Genomic DNA, 20,068 nt, shown 5'->3' with positions numbered 1-20,068 from the left:
TCACTCTCACTCTTTCCCCCCCCCCCCCACCTTTCTGGAGGAAATGCATCCATTACAAATTGAACAGCTACGTGTAATACTAAGCTAAAAAAAAATCAGGCAAATCAGCAGAGACTCGAACCATAGAGGATCGTGGCGGTCGATTTACCACAAGAAATAGCTTGGATTTTGCTGGTTTCATAGGGCAGTTTATTTTAATATCCGGATATGCTACCAGCTTAAAATAAACGAATATAAGGTAAATATATGGATGCAATAAAGGCACGTCATTCTCCAAAACACAATAAATATTACACCAGAGACTCCTGTGGGTTAGAATCTGCACAAAGACTCCTAGATCCATTTCTAATTAAAGTGATAATAAATTGTTTTAATTTGTTCTAAAAGAATAAACTTATTTTTACTTATTCCCATTGGAACTATGTCACTGTTTGCCTGGGAGACGGTGGGACTGTCTGATCTGACGTTTAAATTGTCTGCAGTAGGCTCGCTACAAATCGCTTGCTACAAGCTGAGAATCAAATACACCCTGCTTTGTGCTATGTTTCTCAGCGAATATTCACGGTAAGAGGACAGGCCGGCAACGCCGAGAAAACGAGGGATGGCTTCGCACAAAACATCTCTCAAAGGTCCCATCGCATTGAGCAAAGCTTCATTGCCGAGAAAGGTAATCTTCTGGACATTTCTGGTCGCGTGTCTTCCACCCTGGTAAGTGTGTTTTTTTTTTGCATGGGTTCATGTGGGAGCTTTTTGCCGCACCGTAAAGCGGTGAATACTGCTTTGTAGTATTTCCTAGCTTATAAAAAGGCTCTAGTTTCCTATCAGGTGTTAAGAGTGTTCCGTTGTAACAGATCACCGGGGCTCTGAATACAAACTTGGTTGTCGAATTCTTATGTGCTATATATGCTTGCTTTTCCTCTGCAATTAGCCCGACTGGATAAATATTGGATTCCTTTGTTCGCAAATTGTTCGCGGCAGAAAGCGGATCGCGGGATTTAACTGCATGCCTCCTCTGCTTTGATTAAGATAAAGGGTTTGCATTAGGCACATGCCTGGGTCGCTGGGAGGACAATGGTGTGCAAACGCAGTCGCCTCATTTTAGGTTTAACTGCTTCTCTTCGCAGTATTCTCCAGTTATTCCTCTCGACTTTTGTAGATGCTGATTCCCTTCATACCTGCAGATACATTGTCGATCTGACTCGATGTATTCTTACGCAATCCTTTGACAAGTCGAGAAGAGAAACACAACAATGCACATATACGCGTGCGTTTGAACAGCAATGTCCAGAAACTTGGAATTCAGATGTTCTGTTTGACAGCAATGTTAATCTGGGTTACGTGCATTCCGGCCGAATAGAAAGATAGCACTAAGTGAAAATTAAATTTAAAAATAGACTGAAGGCGGCATGCAGGCATACCGGTATCGGCGATACTTGGAAACCCGTCGTCAGGTTCAGGATTTCCAAGTTCGACAATGATATTGATGAATATTTCAATGAATTGTTATATTTCTTGAGAGATCCTGATTCGTCACGTGTGTCTGACTCCCCGCATCTAAGAGATGCTGTATTTGCAGAACGAATTAACATGACCGGGATTTCCCTGACGATAAAGAGGATAGACTGCAGTCGTCTAATCAAATTGTACGGAGGCATAATTTTTCCAGTGTCGAATGGTTTCATTGAACACAGAGCAAACTGTGAGGATGTCTCACCCCGTACTGCTGAGAAATGCATAGCGGAATTAATTATATTGGGGTGGGAGGGAAGGACATTTTAACTTCAATTAATTGAACTTTACTGGTAGTACAAGCGCCGATTCGTTACCTGATAGCAATGCGATGCATTCTCAAGCCTGAGTAAATGGACAATCGACGTCCCTGGGCCAGGTGATTCTTTCATTTTATGACGTTTTGATTTAAAATGCCGTAAGACAAAGAAGGCAGAGGCTATTTTCCCTTGCAAAGGCTACGGGTTCTAAATCTCCTTGGAAGGATAATTCCGAGTTGCCTTTCCCTTCCCCCGCCACCTTACTGAACATATGGGCGCGTGAAGATTATGCGCGGAATACTATTCAAATGGGAATGTGATGTACACCTGCCGTAGTATATTATAGAAGGCCTGAAGCTTTCACGGGCAGGTTTCTTTAGCTCTTTCCGTGGTCGACACACAATGAAATGTGAGTGTTATATGGGTCCCATAGAACTTACTACCTCCTGCGCACCCATTATCCCAACCATTATCCTGAATGATTTTGATTCCTAAGTTTGCCTGAAAGATATAGCAGCTGATTAAGTCATTTGATACAACGTTTAATATAAGCATATTGGTATTTGAATAAAGTGTGATCTCTGGGTTATTATTTAGTCTGTTTCAAACTAACCTATAACCTATAAGAGGGCTTACCTATAGCCCTCTATTTTACTAAGCTCCATGTACCTATATAAAAGTATCTTAAAAGACCCTATCATATCTGTCTCCACCACTGTTGCTGGCAGCCCATACCATGCACTCACCACTCTGAGTAAAAAACTTACCCCTGACATCTCCTCTGTACCTACTCCCCAGCACCTTAAACCTGTGTCCTCTTGTGGCAACCATTTCAGCCCTGGGAAAAAGCCTCTGACTATCCACACGATCAATGCCTCTCATCGTCTTGTACACCTCTATCAGGTTACCTCTCATTCTCCTTCGCTCTAAGGAGAAAAGGCCAAGTTCACTCAACCTGTTCTCATGAGGCATGCTCCCCAGTCCAGACAGCATCTTTGTAAATCTCCTCTGCACCCTTTCTATGGCTTCCACGTCCAAAGCATGCAGCAATGGTGGAAGGTGGTGAGGCGGGCTCTTGGTGGTGATGGTTGTAGTGCTGGTGCTTTGGGACATTTCAAGGTTGTAAATAAGAAAGGCAGTAAATAATATGAAAACCTTTTTTACATTTAAAAATGTAAATTATAGGGCTATCTCAAAGTATTAACATATTATAGAAATATAAAATCAATTAAAGTAATTGTTATTTTAGAACTAAAGAGAATAATAATAGGAAAAAACAAACATATATATATATATATGTTATTCATCTCATATCATAAACCTTACATCTCATATGGTAATTAATCATATTATTTTTCCATTGTGATCTGCATATTGTGTGGTGTAATATTTCCTTCTGCGGTGTACTGTCACCATCAGCAGTTTCCAATTTCACACATGCTAGCACTCTCCGAATACGCTACAATATATTACATTAAAGAGCAGATGTAATGGGAAAGATGTGGGTAGACAATTTGATGCAACTTGCTGCAGTGGTTAGACTTGTGAAATAAAATTTATATTTTCTTTTATATCCCTATTCCAATTGACGACTGTTATTCTTTTTCCAAGCTCTAGCAAAAACGAAGATGATGATTATGAAGATTTGACACTTAATAAAACATGGGTACTGACTCCAAGGATTTATGAAAGTGATGTTACTCTTATTTTGAACAACTTATTGGAAGGCTATGACAATAAACTCCGACCTGACATTGGAGGTAAGTATATGAAAAGGTCTATTTACAGATAATCATTTTTGAATTGACCTTTTTGTCTCAATGTTGCATTTCAATGTTGCAGTATGAGCCAAATGATCATCAATAACTTGCAATGTTTTGTTCCAGTGAAGCCAACAATAATTGATACCGACATGTATATAAATAGCATTGGTCCAGTGAATGCTATCAAAATGGTAAGTAATGTGAATATCAATCCTAACTTCTGTGCTTTGAGATTTGAAATTTTAATGACATTAAATTCTGAATGATTTGGAATCATCAGGGAGAAATTCATAAATTCACCCAATGTTTTATGGTGGTACCATGGCAGAGTTAGTCAAGCCATTGTGTCTCAGTGATCCTGACCTCCAGTGCTGCCTATATGGTGTTTGCATGTTCTCCCTATGATCATGTGGGTGTCATCTGAAGTGTACTGCTTCCCCCACATCCCAAAGGTGTGCATGTTGGTGGATTAAATGGTTACCATAAATTTCCCCTAGAGTGTTGGTGAGCCGTGGAATTGGTGAGAGCTGCTGAGAATGTAGGAAGAGTATAAAGTGTAGGATTGGTGTAAAAGGGTGGTTGATAGTTCAGACAGACTTGGTGATCGAAGGACTTGCTTTAGTATTGTACCTGTCTGTTACTCTATGACAGTCATGGCAAATGAGTGGAAGAGTCACCATGGTATCACTTTTTAAGATTCAATACCTTTGAAATTATGATTCACTGGAGTTTAGTAAAATAAGTAGCTATACCCCACAACCATTTAATCAACCCTCCTGTGATTCCTCAAGAATATTTACATCATATTCAACAGAAATATTTTAACTTCCTTGTGTCTTCTCAGTTAAGTGTCAATGAATCAGAGGAGATTCAAAACTTTGTAGCCCATATCCTAAAATATCAAGTCTTGTGGATTCATTACCCATTTGTATGAACATTGAATTCTCCAATTTCCGGTAATTCCCTCCCCCTCCCCCTTCCCCTTCCCCTATCCCAGGTCCCTCTCTGCCTCTCTCCCCTTTCAGTTTTCAGCTTCTTTATCTCTACAGTTCTTTCATGCTTATCCCCTCCCCCTCCCCCCATACCTTTCCCCTGATTGGTTTTCCATTTGGCACCTCTAGGCCCTACCCCCTCCCCTACCTCTATTACTGGGCTTCGGCCCTCTCTTCCACAACCCCCCCCATTCCTGATGAAGGGTCTCGGTCTGAAACGTTGGCTACTCTTTTCTCACGGATGCTGCCTGATCTGCTGAGTTCTTCCAGCGTTGTGTACGTATGCTTACTGACTTAAATTAGCTCTTGTTTAAGCACCACCTTGATTTAAAACAATACTGTTTACAAGTCCCTCTAGGGCCTTGCTATCCTTATCTCTCTAAGTTTCTCCAGTTCCACAACACTCTGTAATATTTACAGTCTTTTAATTTTGGCCTGTTGCTCGTTTGTTTTTTATTGCTGTGTTGCTGGAGTTGTGACTGTGGCTTCCTTGGTGAACTCTGAATTTTAATTTTTGAGTGTTCTACCTTCCAAACATACCGTCCTCTTTTTATTATATGCCTTAAAACTAACTCTTTGACCATGAAGAATCCATCATTAAGGATACCCACCATCCAGGCTTTCTTCTCACTGCTCCCATCAGAAATGAGGTACAGGAGCCTTGAGTCCCATACCATTAGGTTCAGGGATGGTTATTAACCTTCAACCATCAGGCTCGTGAAACATTGTGGATAACTTCACTCACCACACCAGTGAACACAACCTATGGACTTACTTTTAAGGACTCTACAACACACATTCAATGTATGTATGTTTTTTTATTGATTTGGACTTGCAAAATTATCTTCATTTGCACATTGGATGCTTGTCAGTCTTTGTATTTAGCTTTTCAATGATTCAGTTGTATTTCTCTGAATACCTGCAAGAAAACAAATCTTGGGGTAGTATATGGTGACAAATTTACTTTGAACTTTGAAGGTTTGGACATATGTTCAGGGTTCTGAAGGAAGTAGCTGGAAAGATTGTGGAGCCGTTAACAATGATCTTTCAAGAATCAATGTACTGGATGACAGGAAAATTGCAAATGTTACTCCACCATTTAAGAAGGGTGGGAGACAGCAGACAAGAAACTATAGACCTGTTAGCCTAAATTCAGTGGTTGGGAAATTGTTGGAATCGATTATTAGGAAAGATATTACGGAGTACCTGGAGGTTATGACAAGATAGTGCAAAGCCATCATGGTTTCCTGAAAAGAAAATCCTGCCTGACGAACCAACTGCAATTTTTTGAGGAAATTGAAAATGGGGTAGGCAAAGGAGATGCAGTAGATGTGGTGTACTTGGATTTTCAGAAGGCCTTTGACAAGGTGCTGTATGAGGGGTGATTGATAAGTTCATGGCCTGAGGTCGAAGAAGTCAATTTTAGAAAACCTTAGACATTTATTTTTTTCCTACAGTTACAAACTTAGTTCAGTGGTCGTGGAGCATACGGATCCCTTCTTTGTAGAAGTCTGCGTTTTGGACCTCCAGAAGTGGTCCACAGCAGGGGTGATTGATAAGTTTGTGTCTTAAGGTAGAAAAAAATGAGTTATTCAAATTTTCTGCATTTTCTCTCAGAGTTGAACTGCACGTGCATGTAACAAGAGCTGTATGACTGATTTCCTTCCACATTAGGCCATGAACTTATCAATCACCCTTGCTGTGGACTCCTTCTACAAAGAAAGGGTCCGAATGCTTCACGACTGCTGGACTAAGTGTGTACATGTAGGAGGGGATGATGTTGAAAAATAAATGTGCTAGGTTTTCTAAAATTGGCCACAAGCTTATCCATCACCCCTCGTACATGAGGCTGCTTGGCAAGATAAGAGTCCATGGAATTACAGGGGAGTTACTAACATGGGTGGAGCATTGACTGGTCAGCAAAAAACAGAGAGTGGGAATAAAGGAATCCTATTCAGGCTGACTGCCAGTTTCTAGTGGAGTTGGTGTTGGGACTGCTGCTTTTTACAATGTATGTCAATGATTTGGACTATGGTATTAATGGATTTATGGCTAAGTTTGTCGATGATACAAAGATAGGTGGAGGAGCGGGTACTGTTGAGGAAACAGAGAGCCTGCAGAGAGACTTAGATAGTTTAGGGGAATGGGCAAAGATGAGTCAAATGAAATACAATGTTGGAAAGTGTATGGTCATGCACTTTGGTGGAAGAAATAAACAGGCAGACTATTATTTAGATGGGGAGAGAATTCAAAATGCAGAGATGCAAAGGATTTGGGAGTCCTTGTGCAGGATACCCTAAAGGTTAACCTCCAGGTTGAGTCAGTGGTGAAGAAGATGAATGCAATGTTGGCATTCATTTCTAGAGGTATAGAATATAAGAGCAGGGATGTGATGTTGTATAAGAGACCACACTTAGAGTACCACGTGCAGTTTTGGGCTCCTTATTTTAGAAAGGATATACTGACATTGGAGAGGGTTCAGAGAAGATTCATGAGAAAGATTCCAGGAATGAAAGGGTTATGAAGAATTCAGGAGGTTATGAGGAATCCCAGAAGTTCAGGAGAATTAAGGGAGATCTCATAGAAACATTCTGAATGTTAAAATGCCTGAACAGATTAGATATTGCAAAGTTATTTCTCATGGTATGGGAGTTCAGGACAACAGGGCACAAGTTCAGAATTGATGAATGTCCATTTAGACCAGAGATTGTGAAGAAATTACTTTAATCAGAGGGTGGTAAATCTGTGGAATGTGTTGCCATGCATGGCTGTGGAGGCCAAGTCGCTGGGTGTATTTATAGATTTATAGAATAGTACAGCACATTACAGGCCCTTCAGCCCACAATGTTGTGCCGACCCTCAAACCCTGCCTCCCGTATAACCCCCCAACTTAAATCCCTCCATATACCTGTCTAGTAGTCTCTTAAATTTCACTAGTGTATCTGCCTCCACCACTGACTCAGGCAGTGCATTCCACGCACCAACCACTCTCTGAGTGAAAAGCCTTCCTCTAATATCCCCCTTGAACTTCCTTCCTCTTACCTTAAAGCCATGTCCTCTTGTACTGAGCAGTGGTGCCCTGGGGAAGAGGTGCTGGCTGACCACTCTGTCTATTCCTCTTAATATCTTGTACACCTCTATCATGTCTCCTCTCATCCTCCTTCTCTCCAAAGAGTAAAGCCCTAGCTCCCTTAATCTCTGATCATAATCCATACTCTCTAAACCAGGCAGCATCCTGGTAAATCTCCTCTGTACCCTTTCCAAGGCTTCCATATCCTTCCTATACTGAGGCGACCAGAACTGGACACAGTACTCCAAATGTGGTCTAACTAAAGTTTTATAGAGCTTCATCATTACATCACATCTCTTAAACTCTATCCCTCGACTTATGAAAGCTAACACCCCATAAGCTTTCTTAACTACCCTATCTACCTGATGAGGCAAATTTCAGGGATCTGTGGACATGTACCCCCAGATCTCTCTGCTCCTCCACACTACCAAATACCCTGCCATTTACTTTGTACTCTTCCTTGGAGTTTATCCTTCCAAAGTGTATCACCTTACACTTCTCCCGGTTGAACTCCATCTGCCACTTCTCAGCCCACTTCTGCATCCTATCAATGTCTCTCTGCAATCTTTGACAATCCTCTACACTATCCACAACACCACCAACCTTTGTGTCGACTGCAAACTTGCCAACCTTCTACCCCCACATCCAGGTCGTTAATAAAAATCACAAAAAGTAGAGGTCCCAGAACAGATCCTTGTGGGACACCACTAGTCACAACCCTCCAATCTGAATGTACTCCCTCCATCACGACCCTCTGCCTTCTGCAGGCGAGCCAATTCTGAATCCACCTGGCCAAACTTCCCTGGATCCCATGCCTTCTGACTTTCTGAATAAGCCTATCGTGTGGAACCTTGTCAAAATAAGGTTAAACCTTGTCAGTTTAAGGCAGAAATAGATAGGTTCTTGATTAGCCAGGGCATCAAAATGTTTGGAGTGAAGGCAGGGGAGTGGAAATGACTGGAAGAATTGAATCAGCCCATGATTGATAGGCAGAGCAGATTCAATGGGCTAATTGGCCCACTTCTGCTCCTATATATTGTATTATCTTTTAATATCTATTGGTGTGATTGGCGTTCGTTTGTTTATTGGTGATTGTGAAATGTTGTAGAATGCAGTTTAGCTTGGTATTCATTTAGACAAAGATAAAGATGTTCATCACCTTCCCTTGCAAGTTTAACTCTCACAGCCCACATTTGAACATGCTGCAGAATAACAAGTATGCAACTTCCGCTGTGCAAAACAGTGATTTTGCATCTTCTGAAAAACTGTGTACCTCTTCCCTCTTAAATATTCCAAACAACAGAAAAGTACAAAGGAGGACAATGTTTGGCAAGTGTAACACTAAAGAGTGGAGAAATTATTAGTTGCTTAAGGCATTTGTGGTATTTCATGGGATTTTGGGTTGAGGGATGTCTGGACAGACAAGGATCAGTTATGAAGAATTAGTTCATCTTAGCCAGTCACCCTGATCTCCATTGTTCTCCATCTTATAATTGCCAATTTGCCCTTCTTGATGGGATGAAAATGTGAGAAAGGCTGTATTTGCCCCCTGTTCCTTTTGTTTCTACCAGATGTTTTTATTATGCAGTCTCCTCTAGTAAATGAGAAAAAGGAAAGCTAATGAAATTGTTGTGAAATGATTGGAGAAGATAACTTGCTAAGTAGTCTCTGGTAGGATACTCAAGGAGCGGAGGGATACTGTTGCAATTCATGTGAAATTATATAGAAAATAGGGTCATAGTGACTGAGAATATTTGAATGATACCCCAACTTATTTTGATAGTTTAACTAAAAGGAAGCTCTCTCAACGCAATGTTTGCAGTTAATTATATAAAAATACAAGACATTATTCAACTACATAAATGAGAATGAAGCTGTTAAACTTGGAGGTAGAAAATATTCTACATGGTGTGTTACTGAGAGCTGTGGCACGTGATAAATAAAAGCACAGACTGGCTAGATAACCTGAGAAGTCATGAATGTGATCTACTGTATAAATTCGGATATTTGTCATACCATGTGACTGTCCTGACATACAATATATGTTCCTTTTCCACTATCCATGTCACTCATTCACTGCCATGACATCCAGACAGATTTCTTAGGAATTTTTGCATCTGAGCTTTCTGCAGAAACACCATTTATTTACACCATGAAGTATTCCTGCATTTGAACAATTAAACATTTCAGCAAAGAAAAAGTATTTTGAGGTGAATTCTTTTGATTTCACATTCAGCGTAGTATTTAATTCTTGCTTCTGAAAAGAAAGAAAATGGGAAAATACGAAAAAAGAGGACATGAGATGTCCTTGAAGATGAATAAATTAAAGTGTGGTGGGGGGACCTCCTTGTGGGAGAAACCAGAACCACAGAAATGAACTTAAGAGGCAGCAATAAATCCAGTGGAATATTCAGAAGTATCACCTTCATTTTGGGAGTGGTAATAATTTGATAAACAGAAATTAACTGGAATAGATAGCCGAGCTACTTCATGAAAGGGAAAGCTGAATGAGGATAAGAAAGGGGAGGACTTGAAGAACACTGATAGTGTTTGATGATTTAGCATTGAGAAGGTTGCTTTTTAATTTCAGAAGTTGACTTTATATATAATAAAAATATATACCAAGGAAGAAAACATTGTAAAGAAATCTTTACATTCATGTTTGGTACTTTAAGTTATGTAAACCTTAAAGAGAAAAAAGAACACAAAATAACTAGCACCATTGTCCCTCATGTGGCTCAAAAGGTTACCCAACTCTGCCCCTCCATGTGTGATTGTGATACTACCCCAGGCTTTAGGATTGGTCACTCCAGGTTTCAGTGCATTCCCCAGCAGGTACACCAACAGCCTGCAGCTTTCACTTACAAATGTCTCACTGTGCTGGAAGGCCTACAAGCTTAGGGCAGACATAAGGGCTTGTACTTCACTGAAATGATGACCATCCAACAACACTTGACGTCTGCTTCATGTCTGTCCTGGGGAACAACTTGTACATCAGAGAATCCTCTGATGTGGAACTTAAAAGGTGACATTATCTAACAAATTGGGTTAAGCAACATGTTTCCATTCAGAAGCCTTGCTGAATGACCAGGTGGCACAGTTAACCATAATTGTGTCTATATATCTTAATAGCTGTTTATAGAATGCTGCAGTTACTTCAGATTTTGATCACTGATACATTAACACTCTGATTGAAATACACACATGATATTCACATGAAAGTTCTCAGTACCTATGAGCCATTACATCATAATTGTGTCATCCATTCTTCTCAGGAAATAGAAGCTTGAACAATGTAAATTTAGTCAAGGCTCAATTCAAGAAACAAAAGAAAACAATAAGTGTTTTCAACTAATATCCATGAGTTTAAACCTATGACAAGTGCACTGTTAACAGAGGTGTACATAATTTTTTTTTACTTTCATTATGTTGCAATTTTTTAATTTTTGAGTCTTATCATTTACTTTTGAAGTTAAAGCAGATGACTAATAAGAATATACAGACAATATTGAAATATTTTTCATTTCAATGCTGTATATTTTCTTTCTATATGCTATCAACATTTATAATGTTAATTTATCTGAAGCTCCAGATAAATTTGAAAAGTATGGCATTGTAATGTTCTATTGTACTAATTTACTTTTGTAGAATTCAGTGCAAACTGCTCTTAAAGTAGAATCCCCCAGATATATTACACATTCATGAGTGGTAATCTTTTGTGTTTTAAAATGTAAAGAACTGGGTAATATTCATTGCAGCGCAGTAAAAACTGTACCTAGTCACATAAGCTATGAATTATTGCTGGTGACATTAATGAATGGATGCCTAATATATACAATATATGTAAATTACTTTCATTGCCTATTATTCTGAGGACTGTTACCCATAAATTTTAATCAATCATTAGAATATCTGTGTCACCACAAATATAGCAGGACAATTACTTGTCATGTTTTATACAATCAAGTATTGCAGTAGTTCATAAAATTAAATTGTTTTATGACTTTCTTAAAAGTTGAACTTAAAATAAATATTTTCACCATGTTTATGGCTTTTCTGCTTTGCAGGAACTGTATTTCTTTCACTTGTTGATTATTTATTGAACACTTAATATATCTTGAAGCAGTAATTATGTTAAGAACATTTATTTTACTTTAGCTGTAGGAAATAGTGGAATAGCTTTTTTGTCATAGTATGAGACAAATGACTGTATTGGCAGGCTGTTTTATATTGCTGCTAACTATCAACCATTTTGCATTATTACCCAAGGTTAAGAGATAACCTAGAACAAATTGCATCAACTCAATAAGTAGGGAAATGGCAATAACTCAAGCTAACTGTGTGTTTATCAAATAGATTTTAAGATTCCATTAACTTTTTGTGATGACAACATGAAACTCAGGAAGCTAAGGAATTTAAATTAGGTCTAAAATGAAAAACTGTTTTGGCATAGTGATCAGAAATTAAAATGGATGAATCAATTAAAATGATATAAAATAATCTTTTAACTTTTTCAAAAGAAGGAAACTAGGAGTAAGCATCTAAAATTAACAAAACACAATCAGTTTGAAACCAAGAAAAGCTACAGTATTTTACAATTAAAAGAATGGTAAGGAAGGGGTGTTGGTGGTGATAACATTAGCTTTGGGTAATACTCGAAACTTAAGCAGAGCATAAAAAGCAATCAAAAGGTTATTGCAACAACTAAAATGGGAAATGTAAACAACTAAATTTAAAAAAAACTAAAGTCATGTATTAAATAAATTTTGAAAAAGTATGATATAAAAGTATGATAAAAAGCTAAAAAAATGTAATGTTGTGAAAATTGAATATGTGATTTTCCCCATGTATTCAAACTGATTGCAAGCAAGCCAAAATTAAAAGATAAAATGAATTCTTCAGCCATTTTGGAAAACTAAATAGCAGGTCTAAAGGTCTGATGCATGGAATTTTCAATTACAAAGCTACCTAATAGCCAGTATGCAAACTATTCACTCCTTTATTTTTAAAAACATCTTCCTTTCTCAGTAAATTACTTTGTTATTATTCACTCTCACTAAATTACTGGGCTGAATTTCCTTCTGCCATCCCACATGAAATCAGGATGAATCGTCACAGAAGATAAGAAACATGTTATGCACTGAGGCTTGTGGGTACCTCAGGACTCTGAATGGCCTCCCTTCTCTGAATTTGTTAGGATAGACATTTCACTCAAAAGTATTGAGCAGATGAATAGTCTGCTTTCAACCTATAATATTATGCTCATACCTCAAGTTAAGATGGGAAATGTTAGCTTGGGTGGACTTTGGAATATTTCTCTACTGTATTATTTTTGGGCTCCACATTCATCTGGAAAGTGAAGATGTGTTCCAAGAAATTGTAGCAATGGTTATGAGACGTTCTGTAGCTAATCACAAGGTGCATATGAAATTCCTGTTTACTTTTTATCACTCCATGTGAGGAAGCATTAGTTTTCTGTGTTACATGTTTGTTTTTTAATTAAATGGCTGAAATTGGATTTTACTTTGTGATCACTTATTGTCCTACATTCTGATTGATTGCATTATGGTCAGGTCTACTACATTATCTGTGTCCCTGAGATGGCAAATTTTAGAGTCCAATAGGGTTAAATGATCTTTTAAAATTCAATTAAATTGATCTAGCTGTAACTAAAAAGGTACTTATGACTCTATCTCATCCTTTTCATGTTTCTAACTTTCAAGAAGTCAAATAAATTAATTTAAATATAATTGATCTTCAGTGGAGTTAATCATTGGCATCCTATTAATCATGTTCCCCTCTTTTAAAGACATGGCATCATAGGCTGCATTATTGTGAGACCAACATGAAATGCACATATCTATTGAGCTTTTGATGTTAATGCATGCACAGTATTTTAAGTCGTAAAATTGAACAAAATATCTAATTTAGTGTTTAGTTACTAGTTTGAAATAATAACAAAATCTAATAGATGTATTTCAATTTCTCCGCTGGTAAGCATAATACACAAATTAAGCAATAACATTTTGTCCTCACCATTGATATAATTTGTAACTGGACTGTTTCTGGCTTTATATCACTCTATGAAGACAGATTGAATTTATATTATTTTGCAAAAAAATCATAAAGGATACTATAAACTTGAAGGGTATTTAATATATCTTATCATCATTTAAGAATGGACAGTTAGTTTTCTTCAATGGTGTTTAGCTATCTATCTTTTGGAAATAGCTTTACAGAACTGTCTCAATTCTCATGGTCTTTTCACCCAGAACACTGAAATGCTATACTGGATGAATATAAATCATGAACTAAGAATTTCTCCACAAATCAAAATGAAGACATAAGGGCAATTTTTATGACAAATCCCCACTGCCTGTAACATAGTAGCAAGCCTTCCTGTTTCATTTTGCTTCACTAAAACAGGCAATGGGGTAATGATTTCTTCTGTCAGTGTCTCAGTCTAAGAGATGGTATTACAAACTGTGCATGACAGCATAGATGCGTTTAACTCATTTAACTCATATATCTTACAAGGTTGGATATTACTGGTTGAATAAGATATGTGCACTGCAAATTAATATTCATACAAAAGTTGCATTAATTTAACATTGAACTGCTCTTGAGAGTTATTTTATCTGGTATTATTAAAATATGTTGCCACAGTGTTTGGATGAAAACTTAATTTGTATTTTCCTCTAATATGATTAAATTTGAACATATAAATGTGCAAGCAATGAAGAATACCAAATATATGATTAAAAATTACAAGATCAATTCTGAACTGCCTGCAAAATAGGAATGCTGATTGGTCTTTTATTTTAAATTAAAAGTGTTCAATATCTGTTTGTATTGAATGAGCAAAGGCAAGGTATGGAACTCTAGATTAAAGATCAGATTTAAATGGGTATACAAAGCAATGAAATGCACCTTCTTGTGTATGATTATATTCTTCATAAAATCCAAGACGGGATCCATGGGAAGTCAAGAATCATTATGGATGGTTAGATTCTGATTAACTTTATTTTATAACCACAAATTCAGCAGTTGCTGCCTCGCCTTGCTTCTCCCCAAAGAGAGAAAAAACAACAATCTGAAAGTCTGATTATCTGGACTGAATTGCCAAGTGCCGAGTGTCAAAATCAAAAAGAGTTTAATAAGGCAACCAGTATTCCGTATACATTCCCTGTATATACATAAATAGATGGGCTATTATTTGTCATGGATCTTGTAGAACAGAGGTATTCTGCGTGCTTGTTTACTTTTGAACTTGGCACATCCTCCCAATTGCTCAATAGCTGGATTAGCATAATGCTTTAATGTTGAGTATTCATGGGAAAGATAATGTGTAACAAGATTCATGCGTTGCATTGAAATTATGCTTGTTTATAAGAATATTGAACACATCGTATCCTGGTTTTATTCAACAGGAATATACCATTGATATCTTTTTTGCTCAAACATGGTATGATAGACGACTCAAATTTAATAGCACAATGAAGGTACTTGGACTAAACAGCAATATGGTTGGCAAAATATGGATACCAGACACATTTTTCAGAAATTCAAAGAAGGCCGATGCCCATTGGATAACAACCCCAAATCGAATGCTTAGGATTTGGAATGATGGAAGAATATTATACACACTGAGGTAGCCCAAGTTAACATGTTTCTGTTTTGATGATGTACAGTACAAGGAAAAGTTAACTGTATCTGTAGTGTATTGAGTGCACTTGTTAACAATTACATAACCTTGTTAACTTTTTTTGTTGTTAAATACCATTCAATATTCAAGTTATTTGTTTTTATTTCTGAACAAGCCACTTGTACAGATCGACAGGTAGGCTTTCCACCACTTAGTCAGTGGCATGGTATCTTAGAAATTAAGAAAAAGGCAACAATATGAGAACCTTGGTACAGAATTCATGAGATTATCTTTATTTGTCACATGTACAACAAAACATTGAAACATATAATGAAAGTCATAGCTTGCATCAACAACGAACACAGTCTGAGTATGTGTTGGGTGCAGCCCACAAATGTTGCCATGTTTCTGACAGCAAAGTTACTCATTTTTGCTCACCCATACATCTTTGGGATGTGGGAGGAAGCTGGAGCACCTGGAGGAAACCCACATGATCACTGAAAGAACATACAAACACCTTCGAGATAGCAGCTTATTAGAATTGTAATAGTGTCCTGTCATCAGTTTTTCTGTCTTTTCTTATGTTACTGCAGTGTGGTGGAAATCCTACCGATGCAATATACATGATGGGGTTTTGTCTCACTGACAGAATATCAGTGGAAATTCACGAACTTTTCTAACACTGTACTGATTGCATATTGAAAGTACTGAATAGCTAAGTTTTACTGGAGTAGGGTATCATTGATTTGAATTATTCCCTTCTCTGAGGCTCAAAATAAACTTATAAAACTGCAAGAACAGAAAGACCTTCAGATCTTGATAAATGGGGGATCTTATTCAATATTACTTTAGGATTAAGAAAAGAAGAGCTATGAGTGAGAAAACATGGACAGAATTAATCAAATCATGTACACATGATAATATATAAAGGAAAAGTCAAATAAGTACAAATGTATTAAGAGGAAGCAAAAGCGAAATAACTCATTTCAAATTTGGGAAGCTCAAAATTACTAAGTGGAAATCAATGACTCTCAAGTGTTGAAACGGTTTCCATTCTGACAGAAAAATTAATTTAATTGCAATAAAAACAATCAAATCATTAAAAGCATACTAATGTGATTAAAGACGCTTAATGAGATTAATTTGAGTTTAATCTTCCAAATACTGCAAATTCTTAAAAGTATATGGGAGCATCAGAGTGAGCTGATGTTTTTGAGAGGCTAATAGTGAATGCAATTGAATTTTCAAGGAACTTTTAACAATTAATGATTTATGGAATATATTTTCCTTGCCCTAAAAATCACTCACTAAATGCAAATTTCATTAGACCCACTGTTATTAGAACAGTGAAATCTATTCTCTCTTACTTAGCTAACCAAACCACCATTCAATAATTATGTTATAATGGGCAGATAGACTTCATTTTAACACGATGCTTTTAAGTACACTCACTCGATGCCTAAGCAGGTCTAATGAAAATTCTGATTAACAGATTAATTTAATATTAGATGAAATTTTCTGCATCTGTAACGTCAACAAAACATTTGCAAATAGCTACAAATAAATGCTAAAGAGCTCATTTTAATATGCTGGTGCCTGCAAAATGCTGTACAGCAGATTAAAACTTTCTTGCTGCTTGATATGCGCTGCATTATTTAAATTCTGAAAGATTTCTAACATAAAGCTTGATTTATATATATATATATACACACACACATACAACATATCAATATCTGAATATCAATCTGGAATTATAGCCAATTTGTAATATAGCATCTCAAAATTAAGTACTGTTACCATGTTTAAATTAATTATTTAAGATTTCATGAAATATATAGTTGGCGTTTAACCTAATATTGCCACCATTGCCATTTGACATATTATTTTCATGCTCCCAAGAAATCCAGAGATTTTTTTAACTTGAATTTTTAAATACGTTATATATTTCTGTATTTTTCATATATGTGTAGATGAATATATTTCCACTAATCTTGCTCTATTTCTTATGTTTATGCTTACTCTGTCAAAGTCTTATTGCCCTTTCATGTGTTTCACTAAATTGAAACTTTATTATTCTTAGGTTGACAATTGATGCTGAATGCCAGCTTCAACTGCATAACTTCCCAATGGATGAACACTCCTGTCCGCTGGAATTCTCAAGCTGTATGTATTTGATTAAGGCTCATATTTTTTTTAGTACATGGTGAATCATTCATCTACAGCAATTTCAAACAGTTAAGCTTTCTGTTAAAGCCGGGTAGAGTATTTGAAAGAATGGTCTGCCACATAATAGGTTGTTAAAGATATATAGCAATCTTTTACTGTAATTAACATTCTCTAAGTTAGTTGTCTTTCTAAAATTTTTATTTTATCTGATATGGAATGTCAGATAATGACATATCTGATGGCATAAATGGCCTATCAACCCCCAACCTCTTTTACCTTTTTCACCTACTGCCCAGCTTCTCATTTCCTCACCCTCCCACCTACCTTCTTCCTCATCAGGCTTCACCTATCACCTCAAGACACACAAAATGCTGGAAGAACTCAGCAGGCCAGGCCGCATCTGTGGAAAAGAGTACAGCTGACATTTAGGGTTGAGGCCTTTCATCAGGGCTGGAGAAAAAAAGATGAGGAGTAATTTGACTCCTCAGCTTTTTTCTCCAGTCCTGATGAGGGGTCTTGGCCCTAAACGTCGACTGTCCTCTTTTTCACTGGTTGCTGCCCGACCAGCTGAGTTCCTCCAGCACTTTGTGTATGCTACTCAGATAATGTCAATGTATGAGAACTGACATCAACTAGCAGTTTAATGTTTCATTGTTAATTCCCAGAGTCATCTTAACTTTAATATACAAATAGATAAGTTAGAATCCTAATTATTATATTAGGTCTGATTTTAATGTATGTCTTGGGTAACATAGGTACAGAAAGAGATTGAAAAGGTCAAATATTGTTGAGCTAAGACTGCAGTCATATATTGAGTGTATTGTCCTGTTGCGGGAGAGTATATAAATACCTAGGTCTTAAGGCCATCAGATCTAGTTCGACAGACCAGGCACACCATCATATCATGATCAAAACCGATCCACACAATCTCCAGATCTATTGGTCTGATCAGATTGAAAAAGATTCAATATAAATTCCAGAATGTTTAATTCCATTTCCCATATGTAAGTGTAAACGAGAACAAAATAATTGATCTGATGCAGTGCAAAAAAAGCCCACAATAATAATAAAAAAGACAATAAATACATAAGGTATCGTATGTACATAGATTGATTATACATCTGTAAAGTGATGGTCGGCACAGGAGTATCACAGAAGGTGACTGACAGGTAGTGATAAAGCAGTAGTGGTTGAGGATGTGGAGGGGTGGGTTAGTGGGTGGAGGTGTTGATCACCCTTGCTGCTTGGGGAAAGTAACCGGTTTTGAGCCTGGTAGTCCTGGCTCACCATGTTGTTACTGGTCCTTTACCAGCATCTTTCTGTATGTTATGATGGTGGGTAAGCTGGTGCCGGTGACACTTTGTGCAGTTTTGACTGCCTGTTGCAGAGCATTTCTGTGGCTGCATTGCAGATTCCGTAATACACCAAGCAGTGATGCAGCTTGTTATGATGCTCTCTGCTGGGCATCTGTAGAGTGACATGAGTATAGATGTGCATAGTCCAACACTCTTCAGCCTCCTTAAAAAGTAGAGGTGTTGGTGGACTTTCCTGATTGTGTTGAATGTATTCTGGAGTCATGAGAGTTTGTGTGTGATGTGCACTCTCAGAGGTTTGAAACTGCTCCCAGGCTTCACTGCTACGCCACCAATGCAAAGCGGGGTGTGAGTGGTGCAAGTTCTCCAGAAGTCAATACCCATCTCCTTTGTCTTTTTGCCATTGAGGAAAAGGTTATTTGCCTGGCACCAGGGCTCAAACTCTTCCACCTCCTCTCTGTAGGCAGTCTGATTGTTGTTGGTGATGAGCCCCACTACTGCCATGTCATCGGTGAACTTGAGAATGTGATTACTCGGGTGATTGGCCATGCAGGAAACCATTTAATGAGATGATTAGAATGTGAAGACCATTTTGATCATGAACCTTAATATGTTCGACATTATGTCATAGAACTAGTAAAACTTAAAAACAATACGGTTCCAAACCCAAATAGCATCTTTAGCTAAAGGAAAGTAAGGATTCCTTTTATTTGTTGATGTCTGCTTATTTCTGCCTGAGCTACTGCCATACTTCCATTCACAGCCTTGCTGACCCCATTGTATCTGAGACCTGCCCAATCTTGACTTCTTGCTGTCAGAAGTGTTTCATGCTTTCAATCCTGCCTAATCTATTCTTGTTCAAGTTAAAAGTATAGTGGTGATAAAACAAACAGGAGATGGTGGCACTAATTTTCTCAATGCCCACGCATCAATATTCAGGGCTGGGTGGCATTGTTAACCCATAATGACATGGCTTCCATCTGTGATTGAAGCAATCTCTCGATTATAGAGTCACACAGTGCTATAGCACAGATAAAGTCCTGTAGCCTATCTAGACCATGCCAACTGGTCTTCTGCCTGATTGCATCTTCGCGTGTCTGGACCACAGCCCTCCTTACCTCTGTCGTCCAACTATATATCCAAACTTCTGTCAATTGACCTTGCGTCTACCACTTCTGCACACACATCATCCTCTCTGAGAGAAACAATTCCCCTTAAGTATTCCACTTTGTACCCTCAGAAGAATTAGAGGGTTCAAGAGATTGTATGGATGGGATCTTGATCATGATAAGGTGTACTTTATCTTTATAGAAGATTTGATGGGCTTTTCCTACTTTCTCTACTTCTCTG

General features: G+C 37.6%; 1 protein-coding gene across 1 annotated transcript in view; it reads left to right on the top strand.

The window, feature by feature from the left end:
* Positions 1 to 601: 601 nt before the first annotated feature.
* Positions 602 to 20,068, top strand: part of gabrg2 (gamma-aminobutyric acid type A receptor subunit gamma2) — an 89,457-nt gene continuing 69,990 nt past the window's right edge. Inside the window, exons 1-5 of the mRNA XM_059989948.1 lie at positions 602 to 708; positions 3,381 to 3,529; positions 3,656 to 3,723; positions 15,025 to 15,245; positions 17,320 to 17,402. Coding sequence (XP_059845931.1) covers positions 602 to 708; positions 3,381 to 3,529; positions 3,656 to 3,723; positions 15,025 to 15,245; positions 17,320 to 17,402 — 628 coding nt within the window. The remainder of the gene's footprint in view (positions 709 to 3,380; positions 3,530 to 3,655; positions 3,724 to 15,024; positions 15,246 to 17,319; positions 17,403 to 20,068) is intronic.

This window comes from Hypanus sabinus, chromosome 15 (genome assembly GCF_030144855.1).
Source record: "Hypanus sabinus isolate sHypSab1 chromosome 15, sHypSab1.hap1, whole genome shotgun sequence".
Lineage (NCBI taxonomy): Eukaryota > Metazoa > Chordata > Chondrichthyes > Myliobatiformes > Dasyatidae > Hypanus > Hypanus sabinus.
This window is presented reverse-complemented; position numbering and strand designations above follow the sequence as displayed.